This window comes from Phalacrocorax aristotelis, chromosome 17 (genome assembly GCF_949628215.1).
Source record: "Phalacrocorax aristotelis chromosome 17, bGulAri2.1, whole genome shotgun sequence".
Lineage (NCBI taxonomy): Eukaryota > Metazoa > Chordata > Aves > Suliformes > Phalacrocoracidae > Phalacrocorax > Phalacrocorax aristotelis.
Window position 1 is genome coordinate 10,468,382 of NC_134292.1, and position 18,584 is coordinate 10,486,965.

General features: G+C 51.3%; 1 protein-coding gene across 9 annotated transcripts in view; it reads right to left on the reverse strand.

Moving 5' to 3' along the window:
* The window catches only part of KCNT1 (potassium sodium-activated channel subfamily T member 1), a 91,957-nt gene that overhangs the window by 36,805 nt on the left and 36,568 nt on the right, over nucleotides 1-18,584 (reverse strand). The window contains exon 1 of one of the 9 annotated variants that reach the window (XM_075111837.1): nucleotides 10,236-10,470. The exons of 7 other annotated variants lie outside the window; for them this stretch is intronic. In XM_075111837.1, coding sequence (XP_074967938.1) covers nucleotides 10,236-10,384 — 149 coding nt within the window. In that variant the 5' untranslated portion in view covers nucleotides 10,385-10,470. Of the gene's footprint in view, nucleotides 1-10,235; nucleotides 10,472-18,584 lie in introns of those variants that run through there. One more of the 9 variants, XM_075111836.1, reaches the window with a different exon arrangement.

Sequence of the window (18,584 nt, forward strand, 5' to 3'; positions counted from 1 at the left end):
GATTTAGTTTGCTACTACTACTCTTTTATTATCTGCACCAAGGCTGCAGGGAGGAGCTTCTCACCCCAGAGCTGAAACGCCTGCAGAGAGCACAGGCTGTGCCGAGCAGAGCCGCCGTCCCGGGTGACGCCAACAGCAACGTCCCATGTCAGACCCAGAAGACCCACGAGAGATGCTCAGTTTGGGAGAGATGCTGGGGGCCTTGAGGGAGGGAGCCGGGGGAGCTGGCGCTCTGTCTAGACAAGATCCTCCCACGCAGACCCGCTTCCCACGAGCGGGCGGCTGCGCGACGAGCCTGGTCACCAGCCCTCCATGGGGAGCTACTCGGGGGGCCACGAGGCAGGAGGTGCTGGGGATGCCTGCAGGGAGAGTCAGGGGCTCTCACCTCTGCTCTGCAGGCTCAGCCCCAGCCGAACCTCTGCCCAGCTCCCACCGGCAGCCCAGCACCCCCAGCCTGGGTTTGTGCCCCTGGAGCCGCACACCCAGCCTTGCCCACAAATAATCCACTTGTGAAAAGGAAGCCGTTGACCTGCCATCTTCCCCCTCTGCCCTGCTCTTCCTCGTGCAGCCATCACGGAGCAGTAAGTTAGTTCACACTCGAGTGGTCTCTCGTGCCACCTCTGCCAGCGACAACAAGCCCCGGGGTGGGTCCATCCCCCGCGCCGTCCCTTGGAGCAGCCAAGGCATTTATTAATGACAAACAACGCAGACTTTCTCCAGCTGCAAACCAGAGGCAAGCGCAGCCCAAGGAAGGAGCCCCACCAGCTCAGCCTCCCTCCTGCCAAATTGAATTATCCCACATTAGCAGCAGGGGCTGTTCAAGCCCCTCCACCCATGTTTGGTTTTGCACAGGAGCCTTTTATGCCTCACAGAGATGTTGATGGGAAAAAACCAGCAAATGATTTGGTTTTCTCTTAATATACTGCCAGCTGGCAACCGGGAAGACTGTACGAACAGGAGCTTATTTCAGACACAGCTCCCCAAGGCAGAAGAACATTCCCGAAAACCAATGGTACATTTAATCACACAGCTCCATGGGGTCCTGCAGACCCCCAAGGTCTGGTGTCACCGTGGGTCCCAGAGCATCGGGATGAGCCAGTACAATTCCCCAGACAGACAAGCCACGGGCTCATGAGGCAAATAAACATCCCTCTCATAAGAAGGCACCATGAATAAAAGGGACTCCAGAGTGACGGGCAGACCATAAACCTCCCCAACAGTGGCTTTGGCCACTCTGTGCCGTGGCTAAAGCATGTGTGATAAAATAGTAACAAAAAGGCACTCTCAGCTTCCAAATGAACAAACTACTTTATCTCGATCACAGGGGGAAGAAGCAACCCTGAGATGTCACACTGAAAGCTCTCCTTCCCACCAGGCACCCAAATGCTCATAAACAGTCTAAATGCTGAGAAAATATGGAAATATTTTAAATAAAACTAAAAATCACTCTAATTCTCATCTGAAAAGGGTTGCTTTCCAGACCCTGAAAACTTTTTAGAAGTTTCGACTTGGAAAGTTTGGTTTACCAGGGGGAAAGGCCCCATTTTCTGCAGGGAGAAAGAAGGACGGACAGCCCCGTGGGATGCTCAGCACTGCCCCGTGGCCGAGCCATCCCTGCTCCCCACCAGAGCTCTCTGCCAGGGACCAGCCTCAAAGCTGGGTTTCACGCCTGGCTCCGGTGGCCAGCCCCGCACTGGCCCCACAGCCCAGCCTGAGCAGAGCTGCTAACCCAGCACCAGAGGGGTGCACAAGCATCCTCCCCTCGCTGCTCCCCACAAACCCCAGCCCAGCCTTTGTGGACTCCGCAGTGTCACTTATCTGACAATTAATCCAGGTTAACTGCTAGAGAGGATTAGCAGAATGGCACGAACCCTTTTGTGCACAGTCTCACTTGAAAGGAAAAAGTAGATTTACAATATACAGAATTAAAGCCATTTAACTGAGTCAGAAATGTTATACTGGCTTTTCATGTGTTTCAGATAATCTACTTTAAATTCACTTTTTTATTTCATCCAGACCTGCCTCCCTGAGTATCCCTGTGCAGACAAACCTCAACTCATCTCATTTCTACCATGGAAGATAACTACACCACAGGCAGCGAGCCCAACCTTCGCTCCCCTCCGGAGTCCAGTGTCTGGGAGAGGAGCGCCGTACTCGGACAGGGAAAGCCGAGGCCCCTTGTCCTGGAGCTGCCAATCGTCAAACCATGATGCCAAGCTCCGGGGGTGCAGCGGCATCCCCTGGAAAGAAGGGCAGAGCAGGGAAGGATGAGAGAAAGGAGGGAGCAGAAGAGGGAGAGATGAGAAGAAAGGAGGGGAAGAAACTTTGCTGCTACAGAGACAGGTCTGCCATCGCATTTCAAGCTGCAGCCCCTTACAAAATGGAAAGGTTTTGTTAGAAGGTGACGAGACAATGGCATATTTATTTTTAGAACAAAAGGTAACTAATAAAACTTGCTTATGTACAAGAGAGAGCAATCACCTGCCCACCCACGCTGCGCAGCAGCTCCTTGGCTGAGCATCTACCTTTTCACCCCTTCCTCCTCCTCAGCTCCGGCTCCAGCACACCCCAGCAAAGGCAGGGATGTGGGAAGCACCCCCCAGACCCCGCTCCCCCAAGGATTCAGGCTGCAGACCAGGTCTCCTTTGCTCCAGAGCAGGGAAGGCAGCCAGCCCCGAGCCCCAGCTCTCCTCCCAGCTCTGCCGGGGCACAGCAGGATCTGGGTGGCATTTAGTTCATCCGACTCATGCAGATAATGTGAAGCTAAATACTTTCCCTGTGTTTAAAGTGTTCAAAGATGCTCCGATGAAGGAAAGAACAGTAAAGCACGGCAGCAGCTCAGCTCGGCTCACACAGAGATCTGCTCCCTCCCAGCAAACTCCCTGCCAGCTCCGCGCCTTCGCCGCTGTCTCCTGATTTTTCTGGGAGGCATTTCTGGTAAATGAAGGGTATTAAAAATTCACTTCTGGTCCTGCAGTTCCTATTACTTTCAAGTGAAAAAAACAATCCTGCCTTGACTAAAAGCTCCTGGAAGTTACAAAGACACAAGTAATGATCTGCCAACACCACACTCAGCTTCAGGCTGCTTAATAACCGCTTGCAAGGCTCGGAGGCATTTCAAGACCAGGGGACTAAAGGGCACTAAATCTGATGGCTCTCTCCTCCGGCTCTGAGGTCAGGGGCAAGGTAGGGGGGGTTAAGATGAGCTGAGCAAGGGAACTGCTTAGGAAGGCTTCCCGAAGTGGTGTTCATCCTCTAAGACATGAGATGCACCACGGTTCCTATCATATTGACAGTGAGAAACTCATCCCCAAAAATAGCCTGATGTGAGAAGGACAGATGGGAGGAGACAAAAAAAGAAAGTAAAGAGGGGGAGAAAGAATGAGCAAGAGGAAGGGGAAAGGGAGAGGAAGATGCATGCGTCCTGCTTGCAAACACGTGCGAGAGAGGAGGGCTGCTCAGAGCCGGGGAAGGGCAGCCCACCTCCCCAGCTGCGGGACGGGGCAGGGGTGACCCCCAGGAAGGGACTCTATCCCCCAGCACCCCCAGTCTGGAGGAAGCTCAGCAAGCTGTGCTGGTGGGCACTTGGAAAAGCCACCGACTGCTCCAGGCACATGCTGACAGATGCCTGATGGCTGGAGAAGTGCCACAGGAACAAACCCTCCCGCTGCCGGCAGCGAAACACCGGCAGCATCAGCGCGGCTGCCTCCTCCCCAGCAAGCAGCACCTCGAGGGGCTCTCATTCAATCACAGAGCTAGTTTTCCTTGGCATTCCTATGCAAAACCTGCCTTGCAACTAAAATACATAAAGTTTAGAAACAAACAAGGCATGGTGCCAAAAAAGCAGCATTGCCCGCTTCAGCCAGACAAGCCGCTCCCAGCCCAGTGCCCGGCAGCTCCTGGCACTGCCTGCAATTACCTTCCAGAAATGTTTGGCTCTTCCAGAGGGGTGGGCATTGCCAAGCCTGGGCACTGGGCTCTGCCTGCTGGGCAAAAAGGCCCTACAGATGCTGAGGCTGCTCTAACACACACACCCCTGCCCTTCCTATGAGCTAAATTAATTCCTGCAGTCCCGTCAAGCGGCTGAGCCTTGCGGAGGAAGGACAGTGCACAAGCTTGGGGGTGGGCTGCGAGACTCTGCTCCGTCACAGTCCTGCACAACCCTGACGGCCGGGCTGGCAGCTGGTGCCTGCTCAGAGGGATGGCCATGCCTGGCATCCCACTCTCACCGCAAGCAGGAAAGCCTCCACTGGAGGAGGAGGAGGAACAACGTGCTGATCCCCATGCCCTGAAGGGACCTGGTTGGGAATAAGGGACCTAAAATAAACAGAGCAAAAGCCCAAGTGCGTGTTTTGAGTGTAGGCATCCTTAGGTTAGGTGCCTCGTCTGCATGTCAGCGCCTATATAGGGCACTGAGATTTTCAGCAGTGCTGGCGTCTCACCAGCAACCGTGGGAGGAGCACTCAGCACTTCCAAATCTCAGCCTGCTCCCCTCAGGCGCCTGGCTGCAGCGCTGCCAGCTCGGGGGCTAGCACCGCCCCGCGCCCCGGGGGTGCAAACGCTTTCTGCTGGAGTGTGCCTGGAAACAGGATTAGGGATCTGAGGGATGGAGACCACAACCATGGGACCAGCACCAAAACACATCTGAAACCCGCAGGAGGGAGCTCAGAACTGAGCCCTGGCTGGGAGGCGGCGATGTGCGTCCTGTCCCCGTGCAGAGGAGCGGGTACAAAATGGGGAGGAAGAGCAGAGCTCGGGGGCCGTTCCAGCACAGCTCTGGGACAAGGACAAGAAGCAGCCAGGCTCAAGTCCCCACACTGCAGCCTGGGATGAGATAGCTGGCGGTGTTTACGAAGGGCTCTGTTTAGTGCGAAGGATGCCAGCTGTCAGCTCGCTGTGCTGGCAGCCGGGATCTGGGATCGTTTCCTGTTCATCAGGATCAAGCAGTGCATTCGCATAGTGCCATTATAACGGAGTTCAGCAACTGAGCACCCTGCCCATTTTTTTGCACTGGTCCTACTCTGAAAACACGCTCAGCATCACATAGCAATGCCCGCTGCTATGCTGGAAAAAAATGCCCAGGTTAAATGGTGTGTGAGCAGTGCCACCCGCCACAGAGCCGTGCGACAATGCCTGGAAGAACAACCCAAGGCAACTACACCGGAGGCTGCGAGGAGAAGTGATGCTCAGTGGCCACCTTCCCACGGGGATGCTGGGCATAGACCCACAGGCAGGCTGGGTAGTTGGACCCCAGCTCTGAGAGCAGCCCACGGTTTGATTACTGCTGGGGGAAGGCTCAGAGATGCCATGCTTCAATCTGGGCAACCATCGCAGAGCATCACACCTTGGCAGCAAACAGCTGTGTGGCACAGCGAACCCTGACGTGGACTCTGTACGGAGACACCCACCGCCAGAAACATGTCCCCACCAGGAGCTGCCCAGCCCAGCCAGCGGGAAAGTGGATCAAAGCCAAAGCACTTTGTAAGCGAAACCCTCTGGACCCCCCGGGCTCTCTTTCAGGTCCTCCCCGTGAAGGCTCCCGCAGCCACCCTGCCTGCCTGCAGCGATGCCGGCTCCTGCCTGCCCTGGGGACGTGCGGCAGCGCCGCCTTCACAAAGTGGCACAGACAGTCCCAGCTCGGAGACAAGAAGTGCAAGTGCACAGACACAGAAATCCTCCTGTAACCAAACCACCCCAATACCCCTGGCCTCAGCATTTCTCAAATTCCTGGTATAAACCCTCAGCGGGCATCTAAGAGAGTAGCAGCAGAAGAATCGAGGCTGGACCGTGTGAGCTGGCAGTGGCAGGGGTGGGCAAACCCCGCTCAGGGGAAATCCCTGCCACAGCATTTCTCCTGCACAAAAAACACCTCACCGAAAGCTGAAGTGGCAAACCAGCATACGCTATTCGCTGAAGAGAGAGATATGTCTCAAAAGCTCTTTGTTGGAAAAAGCTTTTGTTAAAGAAATGTTAAAAAACAAACAAACAAAAAGAAAACCACAAATTAGCTGTTGACTTATTGTCCCTCCAGGAGGGGATTCAGCAACGCAGCACGGCAATGGTTCAACATGAAGGGGAATTGCACCCAGGCACTTGCTGGTGCGACCTGCTACGGAGACCATCATAGGGAAACCTGGCTGCGAGGACAGAGTGGTTGTAGTGGTTTCAATGGCCAGACTGGACCCTTGCACTGGTCTGCCTGAGTGCAAGTGTCAGGCGATGAAAACACATTTAGCATGACCTGTTTGTTAATGCCTGGCTGCCCCTTGGGGAAACAAACATTGATTGGTCAGAAATTACATTTTCAGACATATTTGGGTGACTTCCTCCCTTCCCGAAGTGCTTTACCTCCAAGAAACATTGCATTAAACTCACCCTAGCAGAGTGCTGCTATTTCTCCCTGAATAGACTCCAGCCACCTTGTTGACTGTAATGTGGCTGAAGCAAAGTCCCATTTATTCCTGCCAAAAATATCTCAAACCAAGAGACGAGGCAAGGCTGCGGGAGGTGGGTCTGTGCAGCCTGAAGGAGAGAAAGGGAGGGAAGGATCTAATTGCTGCCCTTAGCTACCTGAGGGGTGAGGTGTAGTCAGCCTCCTCTCGGATGCACACGGTAAAAAGGTGAGAGAGAACAGGCACAAGATGCAGCAAGGGAAAAATTATTGCCCCTGAGAGTGATCGAGCCCTGAACCAGGCATCCAGAGAGGCTGAGAAATCTCCAGCGAGGGAGACGTTCAAAACTCAGCTGGACTGGTCCTGAGCCAGCTAAACCAACTTTAAAGTTAGTCCAGCTTTGAGAAGGGGCTGGACCAGAGCCCTCCCGAGGTCCCTTCCAACCTCAACTCTTCTACAATGCTAATTTTCTTCCCCAAACCTCAGCAGTTCAGATTCCAGCTACTGGCAGCTCAGCAAATGCGACTCAAAGAGGCAAGGGTTGAAACGCAGGGCAGGGATGAGACACGCAGCGCTACCAGCCTCTGGCCTTCCCAGGGCTTCAGGCAAAGCTTCAAAACCAGATACATTAAGGATATGTTTGCAATCCCTTAAGAGTACCAGTGTGTCCCAGGACAGGTCGTGGCCAGAGTTTCCCCCACTTCCAGCAGAGCTGCATAAACAGGACATAACTATCTTGTAAAAACGTTTGTTTGTGCTTTTAAACCCACATCTCCGGTATTACAGAGGGATCACCAGCCCATGAAGTCAGATCCAAACACGGATATTTACACGTCCTCACACTTGCCAGCAGCTTCCTCCCGAACAGCCACTCGATGGAGAGCACAGCGCAGCATTTGCCTTTTCTGTGACTTCGTTCCCTATAACACCTTTCTCTTTCAAATTCCCCCCCAACACAAGCCGTATGGGACCAGCCTGCCTCAGGAAAAGCCTAGCTCATCAGGGAAAGACTCAACCTTTCACAGCTTGCTCCAGCCACGTGATTGCTGCGTGCCAAGAGAGGTTCAGTGCCCAGGCAGCAGGTCTGGCGGCAGAGCCTGCCCTTCCCAGGGCGGCCGGGAGACTTCCCTGGTTGCCCCCTCTTCTCAGAGCAGCCCCTGATGTATAGAAGTAGCTCCAAGCACCTTCAGCGGGAGCTACTTCCAGATGAGCAGCCTGGGCTGGTCCCACTCTGCCCGCAGCTCTTTACCCACAGGAAAGCGTTCCCGTCCTGGATGCCCTGGGCCAGTCCTGAACTCCCATTTTTGCCTCCAGGTGTGGAATAATGCATGGGTGTGGAGTGGTTTCTCTTCAGGTGAATTCAAATCCTTTCCTCCTGTTTTGACTGAGAACCCCTAAAAGCTTTGAGATGCCGCAATGACTAAGAGAAAGAGTAAGGAGGAAAATAAAGTAGGTGAGAATAAACTTTACTGGGCTCAGTCGTCTAGAGAATTCATTTGCATCCCTGAGAACATCCTGTAATACAGCATCTTCTTCCACCATCACCTAGTAATTTCACTCCCAGTGACAATTGTCGCTGCTAACTTGATAACGCTGCTTGTGTCTTGCTCTGGAGGAGACGAAGCATCTCAAACACACTATTCATCATTTCTGAAGCAATCTTCCTGCCTTTGTTGCTTGCATACGCAGCAAAAGAGAAGCGCACGAATCTCAATCTTAATTGCGGACTCAATTGTTGGGAAGCAGCGCACAGAGAAGAAGGAAAGCCCAGCAGTCGGGAATTCAGACGCTGCAAGAGGCAACTCACAGGGCTTTGACACAGCCAGGGGAGTAGAAAAGCATTGCCATCAACTTCTCTACCTCTCAGCAGCACCAGTTCCTTGAAAGACTGCAGCAAAACACTTGAAATCCCAGTGAAACCCAGGGCACTGGGGTCTTTTGTAAAGCCCTGAGGCACCCTGGTGTGCTCTGCACACTTCGCCTTCTGGCAAGGGTCCACTGAATTGCAAAGCTACAGCATTTTTTTGGAACGGTTGTCCCCTGTCCCCCCAGATCCAATGATGTCTTGCAGCATCCCTCCTTCGTGCCGTGCTCCCTCCAAGAGACAAGGAGGGCCAGCCCTGGGAGGAAGGTTTGGCTCCCTGGGTCCTGGGCAGGAACCCACCAAGCCCCTGAGCGCAGGAGAGGAGAAGCCCCTCTTTCACATTTAATCACAGCTGATTAGTGGTGGTTGGGATGAGACTGTAAGAGTCTCCCTCTTGTAAATATAAGTCTTTTTCTAGCCCCAGTGCATCTGGATTTGAACACTGGCACTGTTGTGAAGGGTACATCAACAGTACCTGAAAGGGCACAGAGAGGAAGCAAGCTCACTCCAAAGGCTTTGCCAACAGTAGTATTCAGGACGTGCCTTCAGAGATCTGGTACCCCCAGAACAGGTCCACCCTCAATGTCTTTTTGAAGCAATGAAAGCAAGAGAAAACCAGAGCGAAAGCAGTCTGATCAACACTGGGAGTAGATTCAGATCGCTGGTCAAAATGTGCTGAGACCACACAAGCTTCAGGGATTTAGTTCCAATGCACCCACACGACGCTCATTTGTAGCTTTCTACACGTGTATGCCCTCGCCTCATGAAGTCAACGACCCACAAGATCCAAGTGTCTGCTCACTAGAGACCAGCATCAGTGTCTTCTGGAGAGTTGACACACCACATCAGACCGAAACATGTACTCTCAGTTCTGGAAGTACGCCAGGACTCTGCCTCCCAGACCTAGAGACTAAAGCATGTACCCGGTGCCGCTCGGCATCGGGGGAATGACCACACCGATGCTCCTGCCTTGCTCCCACAATGCACACCTCCCACCTCAGCTTCCCCAGTGGGGACCACATCTGCTAATCCTGGCTCGTTGCCACCTTCCCCCCAGCCCACCAGCGAGACACACCAAGATACTGAAGCTGAGGCATTCATTCCTTCCAATCTAAAGCCAAGCAAGTAAAATTCACCATGAGCAGAAGCTTTCCTACGGTGCTCATTTGCACTGGAAACCAGAGCTAGAAATGGCACCAAGCCCCCTAGAAGATATACAGTACACAATCACAGGTGAGGCAATTTTTGCCAAGAATGTAGGGAGCATGGATAGGTTGATAGACTGAAGAGATGGGGAAAAAATGAAACAGAAAATGGAATGAACAGAACAAGAACTGAATTACTGACATATGCATCTTCATCATAACTAGGGGACCTGGCTTCTTCTGAAACACTGTAATTCAAATGCAGTGCGAAGCATTTTTTTCTTCCTGAAAAACAGCTCATTTCTTTCTGCACACATCAGCTGTGTGCTTGCAGAAAGATGCTGCAGCATTTTATATGGTAGCTTTTATGGTAGCTTTTTTTTTTTCCAGTTACAAATAAATTATTCCTCAGATGGGGGATTGAGCATCTCTACTTCCATGCAAACATGGTGCTATGTACAGAGCATACTGTGGCGTTAGCAGTGTAAATAAGCTTCAGCCTTATACTGTACAGATAAGGGGCAATACAAGTTAACAGTGTTGTGTGGCAGCCCCACAGTCTCAGGGCTGCCATTCAGACATGCTTTTGGCATATAAAAAACCCAAGAAGCACTTATAAAAAATTTAAAGGAACTGGCTTTCTTCTGCTCCATCTACCTATTTCATAATACAACTTCGGAGCTGGTGTGGCTCTTTAACATAGCTATCAGAAGGATTTGATCCACCACCCCTCCAGCCCATGGTGGCACTAATCCTTCCCCTCTCATTTAAAAGATAAAAGGTGCTGCCTCCCCCACCCACAAAGGCCCACGCACCACTGCAGTCCTGCAATACCTTTGTCCGACATCATTCGCCAAGGATCCCATCCTCCGAGCCGGTAACAAGGGGCTCACCCCATGGACATCTTCCGTTGTTGCTGGTGGGACAGTTTTTACATGGGAATTGCTCTCTGAAGGGGAATTCTTCAGCTTGGCTCTTGCCATCCTGTGAGCTTCAGCTGCCTCTGTGACTTCCTCCTCTTTCCCCCCTGAACTCTCTCATACATAGCAATCCTCACTGCATTCAGTTTAGAGCTGTCGGCACGTACCATCTCCTTCCTTCTCTCTCCCCAGTCACGGCTGCTCAGTGGAACAATCCTGCCCTGTACATTTATTTTGGTAGTGAAGGGAGAGTCAAGGCAAACTCTCCGGCCTTGCTGCTGCAACGAATTTGGTGCAAAACGACCGAGAAAACACCCACAATGCAGAATTCTCTGAAATGGCTTTGTTTAGTAAATAATGTAAATGCCTTGGCTGCCTCCTTTGAAAAAAAAAGATGATTGCACTGCTCTTATCACCACAAGCAGGGCAGGGGCTGAGGGATTATTTTTTCCCCATCCCTGTTTTTCAGTAGCAACGTGAGGGGGAGGAAGCTATTTTATCGTATTCCTCTGTGTAAAAAGCAATGTGTGGACTGCATGCCAGGGAATAGACTCAGCGTGCTTGGCTCGCAGACAAAGCAGCAGAGCAAGGTCCCCTCCTAAACGCACCTGCTGTGAACTGAGCAGAGAGGAACTCGCTGCTGCTTCCCTCGGAGCTGCCAGTGGCCACGGGGGCTCAGTCACTGCTCAGGCTAAAACAGCACCCAGAGAGGTGCACACTCCTGTCCCAGAACAACCCAATTTTTCCTATTCAGGTGAGAACAAAAGCTGCTGCTCCTTGAGCATGCTTGGCATTGATGTCTGAACAAACAGAAAAGGGAATTCACTGTGGCCAGGGTTATCTTGAGTAGGACTAAACCCGCTAGTCCCCCAGTGTGCAGGTGGGACTGCAAAGGGGGGGATCGTGCATCCCGCCCTCTTTTGGGGATGCCACCAGTCCACAGCTGCTCCTGCTCGTACTTGATGGCAGCCCTCAACACAAAGCACCTTCAAGTAGACCACAAGGGTGCCGCAGCGCGCTGGGCCGGAGCCGCTCCCCCGGGGTACGGGGCTCAGCACCACGGACAGCGGCGGCCCGGCACCCCCACCCCCCCGGCACCTCAACACTGCCCCATGGAGCACCCCAATGCTGCCCACCAGCACCGCCCCACTGCATGCCAACCTCACCCCATGGCACGCTGACACCACCCCACAGCACGCCAACACCACCCTGTGGAGTGCCCCAATGCTGCCCACCAGCACCGCCCCACTGCATGCCAACCTCACCCCACGGCATGCCGACACCACCCCATGGCACACCGACACCACTCCATGGAGTGCCCCAATGCTGCCCACCAGCACCGCCCCACTGCATGCCAACCTCACCCCACGGCATGCCGACACCACCCCATGGCACACCGACACCACTTCATGGAGTGCCCCAATGCTGCCCACCAGCACCGCCCCACTGCATGCCAACCTCACCCCACGGCATGCCGACGCCACCCCACGGCACACCAGTGTTGCACGGCCAATGCTGCTCCACTGTATACTTTAAATAAAGACTAAATTTACTGACTGATCACCAGTGAGACATCGTGACATGAAAAACCAATGCAAATAACTAAACTCCACCACAGGATTTCTTTAAAATGGACATTATGTACAAAGACTTTACATAGTGATACCTGAAAGAGTCTTCCCAAAGTCTGAGAAAGGCCAGCTGTGCAAAGGCTGTCTTTGAGGTGAGGGCAGAAGCTGCCCTGAAATGGGAAATCTGGGATCCAAAGTACTTCCCTTTCAGAATTAAAAGCTGACATTTTCCTCTGGCACCAGCTGCGTGCCCTGACCACGCTGCACACTTCCACACCCCCGCGGGGCTATGGGAGCACCCAGCACCACCGTCCTGTGCCAAAGTCTGGGAAGAAAAGGCCAATCTTTTTCTTCCTCCCTCTTATCAATGAACTGCCAAGCATGAGCTGTGCTCGCTGGTCTTCCCCCTAAGACTGGTACCTAAGGGTGACTTACCCCATGACACAAAGGCAACCCCTGGCTGATCTGGGAAGAGAAACCAAGTCCCTACTTCCTGTTAACCAAACCCTTGTTTTCATACTCAGAGCATTATTTCTTAGTGGGATTTCACCATAAGATGTACTTTATTTCAAAGAATCATAGAATGGTTCGGGTTGGAAGGGACCTTAAAGATCATCTAGCTCCACCCCCCCTGCCATGGGCAGGGACACCTTCCACGAGACCAGGTTACTCAAAGCCCCGTCCAACCTGGCCTTATTTCAGTATTTTGAAATGTAAAATGGATAAAACCCCACAGCCTATTTACCAATGTGCCAGCTTTCAGCATACATTTAATTTCTCCTTTTGCTTCAAAATGATTCATGCATTAATTTTCTAACAGAGTCATTCCTTTCTGCTTCATGGTTTGCTTCAGCCTCATCCTCAGTATATTGCTCCATATCTGTTTACTTCAGGGTGTTGTTCTCAAGCCCCAAATATAATTTACTGCTGTTGGCCCTCTGGATTGGACTGTGCCCAGCTCAGGGCCTGATAAATCCTCCTGGACAACAGGAGTCACTGGGACCAGCACAATCAGGTCTTGGTTTTAGGGAGCTATTTGCAAATTCTGCATTTTATTGTATTCCTAATTCCAGAAGAAGATTAATTTGAGGATTGAGGTTTGGTTTGAAAAGTGGCTTATGCTTAAATTATGATCTCAGCACTAACACTATCAAGCAGCAGCACTGAACAGAAAAGGTATTAGAGAAAGACCTGGGGAATTTTAACAGAAAATGGAAACTCTCCTGTCATACTTCTGCTGTACAGAAGGTGACAAAAATCACATCAAAGAACCCTTTAAGAAACTCAGTTCCCAACTGTGGGAGCCTCTACGTGAAGACGCCTTTTCTGTTAAGCACTTAAACACAAACCAAGACACGAAAACCAGCATAGAGGGGAGTGATCCAACACAGGGTCACGAGAAACTGCAATCAGGGCTATTGGTTTGAATAGCCATTTCCCTTCCAAGAGAGAAAAGAGCTCGCCTGACGCTGAGGAGAACCTCTCTGAGGCTGGATAATCCCACACAGCTACTCGGACTGCTTGGATCTGCCTTGGGCTACTGAAACCACTCCTTTGCTATAGTTCTGTCAGAAAAACATTCCCCTCTCAGGCAACGCAACATGTTCCACACTTCACCTAAAGAGGTACAGCCCCAGCAGCGTCTCTCCTCCCAAGTCACCTCCCAGACAGACACCGAGCACTGGCGTGTCAAGTAAGGAGCAGGAGTAAGGCAGGAGCTCAGACCAAAGGCAACGTGGAGCTGTCTGGGTCACTGAGCCACCAGCACTGCAGGAAAATCACCCTGGTCCTCTCAGCTGGGAGATGGGAAGCCAGGGCACTGGTGAGAAAAAGGAAAATAAGAGCACCTGAGCACTGGGTTTGGTGGAGTACGCCGCTGTCTGCCAAAGGGTAAAGGATCACACTGGATGGATAAAGCCCCTGCCCTGTAACTCAAAGTGAAGGGCTGTTACTTAGGAAAAGACATTTAAGACTCATTGCAGGTCCCCTGCGCTGGTGATGCCCGTTCACGGCTGCTACATGCTTACCCAGAAGTCAAATAATGCAACAGGTAAAAATGTATCACTCAGTACATCCAGGATGCTCATTCTTGCTGGGAAACCACACGTTCCTAGCAAGAGCCATGGCTGTAGATGTAACCTAAGTACAGCTCGGTGAGGCTGCTCTGCAGCGACACGTGGTCTGTGGTTCCACCCATGGTGTATGAGGGTAAGCCACACACCAAACACCTTGTTTGTACAGAGCATGCTACAAGGGAATCCAGCAATGAAAAATCAACAAAAAAAACCAAAAACCACAACCCCAGTAAAACCAAAGTCTGAACAAGAATTCCTCTGGCCCAGAGATATTTGCCTGGCTAACTGATTGCCAACCATCTGACCGTAAGCCAGGAAATTGATGTTTAATCCTAGTTTGAGAGACCATTACAAACTGCTGATTTCTCGTTTCGACATCTGCATTATGCAGAGGCCACTGCTGTGCTGGGGGCTGGAGACATGGCTGGGAATTGCTGAGCAGCAGTTGCAGTGGTAATAATCTTCCTGAAAATCAAATTTAGAAAGAAGCATATTTTTCATTAGTCTTAATTGAATCTGCAGAAACTGCATTGTTAAATCCTTTTATCTAGGTAGCTTCCAGTCTCGATTGCCAAAACGCCTTTTACGCATTTATCCAACTTATTATTAATAAGCATGACTTAGCCCATTATAACTAGTTGATGAAACAGGAAGGGATTGGGCTGTTTCCAAATTCTTCTCGCAAACAAACCTGTTATGTTGAGATACAACCCAAAAGTGCTAGTGTGCGGAGCCTTCTGTAAGAAAAGCTGGTTTAATACCTTTAAAAGTCTTGAAAAGTCACCCTGTAAGGCATTGACTGGGTAAAGATACTTCCAACGACCACAAAAGGTAGCTTGTGTAGGAGAGCATGTTTTGCTAGAAAACATCTGTGTCCGTGACCACGTCTACATCTCATGAGAGCCTCAATCAGCCACCACAGAGCTGCTGCTCTACAGGAGGGGCTGCATTCTTACAAATACAGCAACAGTTCAAGGGACCCTGAGCTGAAAAGTCATTAAGGCTCATTATCGTCTCTAGGAAACCCCCAGTTCTGCGCACCCACTGGAGAACTACTCTAGTAAAACCACCTTCCCATGCGGGCTGCTGCCCACCTCCCGAGGAGCAGTGCCCTGCACGGCCCCTCCGCCTGCTCCTCGTCAGGCGGGTTTGTGTTTGTGCTGCCTTCGCAGGGCAGTCCTCCCTTTACTTACTAACTCCAAGGAAAAGCAAGTTCCCGTGCAATTTTATTACCACCACAAATGCTACCTGTATTTCAAGACCCCTACAAATGTAACAGCATGACATTAATGGCTTAATAAACTTCAAAGCAATACTTTGACAAACGTTACAAACCTCTCTGGCCCAGCCATTTGCTGAATTGCTCTTTTCAAGAAGTGCACACGCATCGGTTTTGCCCTGTAGATGCCGGGAAGTGCCCTACATTGTCACCATGCATCTTGCAAAACAGCTTTTCAAAACCTGCCAATGTTTCGAGGTTGCCAAGGCTCATGCACAGCCCTGCAGAAACTCCATGCCCACTGCAAGGCTTCTGCAACCAGGCTAGCACCGAGCTGCAGAAAGCAGCACTGTTTAGGCACCAGCAGGAGCATCCCTCTTCAACAGAGTTGGCCGAAATATCAGTATTTTTGAGGAAACTTAAAGATATTTTTTTCTGTTTACTAATTGTTTTGTTTTCCAACAGGAAGTCAAAATCACAGAACATGGAGCTTCTGCTTCCTCACTAGAATATTTTTTCCTCTGACATTTATTTCAGTTAAAATAACAAATTTGTCAAAAAGAAAAAGAAAAGGGAAAAAAAAGTTGATGTTCCGCCCTCTTTCTTTGTGCAGGACTCGGCCCTTCCATCCCCGTGGGTGCCAGCACTCTGCCTCCCCACAGGGATGTGGTGGGAGTGCACGGACACATGCAGAGGCCCCAGAGCCCCCCAGGAGCCCCTCGCCTGCTCCCCGGAACAGCGCACCGTGCACAACACTGGCCCAAATAACTATTTTCCAAACAAGAGGGATCCTTCTCCCCGTATTTTTTGACTATCGATCAGCAGGTGGAGGTGCAGCTAATGAGAGGGCTGAATCCAAAGAGTTCCTTTTACAGTCAAAACTATGATACCAATACATTGATTACTTCAGATTGCAGAGATATTAGAGTATCCAGGAGATGCTTGGGAGTCCTCTCTGGACAGCAAGGATGTGTGTATTTATTAATAAAAGTGCTTAGAAAATACTGTTTGTATTGATCCAGTGCCAATTTAAAAACTTCTCTCCATTTTCTTTCCATTAGCCTGGAGAGGAAGGTCCTCTCTGGCACATGGCCACCGGCATGGGAGCAGGACCTCAGCACACAGCTGCTGTGGAGAGCCAGCAGATCTTTCTCGGAGATGAGTGTGCAATGAAAATCAGGGCTTAAAAGACACAGATGATCAAATACTTCCTGAAGGGAGCTGGGGGAGCACCAGGGGTGGATGGTGACTCCTACCTGCTGTTCACAGAGGCATGCATCCACCTGACCTGGGGCTTTCCAGAGGCTGCTCCCTGTGAGGGAGACATGGATCCCCCCAAAGCAACTGGGGGCCCGGTGGGGCCAGACCACTGCTCCACGCCAGGTTAGGGCCAGGCAAGCCCACAGCAGCACTTTGCAATTCAAAGTACTTGCAAACGTGGTCTGAATTTAAGCTCCTGTAGTGCTCTGTGTCTGACAGACCGCAGCTCCTGCCTGCCCCGCTCCTGCGGTGCCTGCAAGCAGAGGCCCTCAGCAGCAGATTGCCAAGGAATAATGGGAGGGTTTCCCAGGACCTCAGTTTTCTTTGAGGTGAACCCATGCCTTGGCATCTCCATAAACAGAACCAGTAATGGGCTGTAAGCAGCAGGGCAGCGACACGAGAAAGCATCTCAGCGACTCTCCCACCTGCATTCACAGTGCACAGAGGCATTATTATCCACCATGAGCATTATCATCACACCAAGAGGTCCCAGCCAAAACAAGCCTCTTTTCCTGGGCTCAGCACAAGAACCCAACACTTTTCTCCTCTAAGCCTGCAGTCTGAAGAGGGCCAAGATGCAAGAGGGGGGTGTAGAGCAGGATAGAGAAGGAAGGAAAAAAAGCCCAACCATCAGTGACTTTGCAGGAGCTTGTTCAGAGGTTATGGCCTCTTTGAGTCCTCCAGCTAAGAAACTAGAAACAGCAATTGTTTCAGGGTAATTTCTCCATGCACTACGCAGAACACACCAAGACCCAGGAGACATTCAGGAGCTGGGAGAGCCTTCCCAAGCCACAGGGCTTTGAGTGGCTGGAGAGGCGAAGTGCAGCGCCCTGGGACTAGGGCAACAGCAGCTCCCTGCAGAGCCTGCTCACCAAGATCTAGGGCACACGCAAGTAAACACTGTGCCCTGTCTTGCATTTATTTTCACTGGTTTCTTTTCCCTCTGCACACTGCCTTGGCAGGGTTAATGACCTTGCACCACAGGCGCTGACGAGTTCCCCGAGAAGCCATCAGATGGATCTACACCACTGTGAGTTCTCCTTTGTGTCTCGGACTCTCCCGACATTTGTCTTTAAAAAGCAACACCGTTCATATGAAAAGTTGATTAATTCCACTTGTAATAATTACTCTCACAAATAAAATCCAGCTATTTCCCCCCTGTGAACATGGGGGATAATGGTCCTTACCCTTCTCAGTAAAGCATTTCAGTTCCAGGCGTGAGAAGCTCTGTACCAAGCTCTAAGTGTTATTATTAAATTGTCATTAAAAGCATTTCAGGAAAAGTTCACAAACTGCAGGGATTTCTGCCATCACAGCGGCTGGCTGGGATGGCAACTGGGCTGAGCGGTTATTGCAAAACCACAACCATAACGAAGTCCCTGCCTCCATTCAGGAGCCTCCACTGGAGCGCGTTTACTGCAGGCAATGCAGCCACATCCCCCTTTGGAAGGGTGTCACCTCTGAGGATCTCCCGGCTGCACCACCCTGTGGGGCCATCTCCCACCACAGAGGGCTTGGGGGGCGGCTCCATCCCCCAGTGCGCTTCTGGAGGCTGCTTGGCACCAAGGTAAACCAAAGAAACCCAACAGGAGAGAGCCTGGAGCAGGGGAACACCAGTATTCACTAACACAATCACACAGCTGCAGAAATCTTTGGCCAACCATGCTGCACTAGACACCAGGCACTCGAAGGCGCCTGAAAGATTTGCATGACACAGGCAGAAATTAACTGGCTGCATTTTATTCCCTCGCTTCCCCTATTTAGTCTTGGCAGCTGAATCAGGCAACGGCACCTGGCAGCAGCTCACTGCCTCACCCAGCATCCCTTCAGCAGAGTTTGGGGGACTTCTCTAATAAACTGGAGCACCAGAGTTTCAGGGAAGAAGGAGCATTTTAGAAAACATGGAGGAGAGCATATTTAGCAGCAGCAAGAGAGCTGGAAACAGAAGGAAGCCTTTGAAGAGCTGGGCTGATGGAGAGAGATGGAAAAATTATGTAAAGTGAGAGAATACATACAGAGCTTGCAGGCAGGCTGCAAGCCCGAAGGGGGACAGTGTGTCTGATAGTAGAAGAGCCTTTGATTTCTCCTCTCTTCCAAGTTCTCTGCATTAACATTTCAAATGTTAACAATTTCAAAAT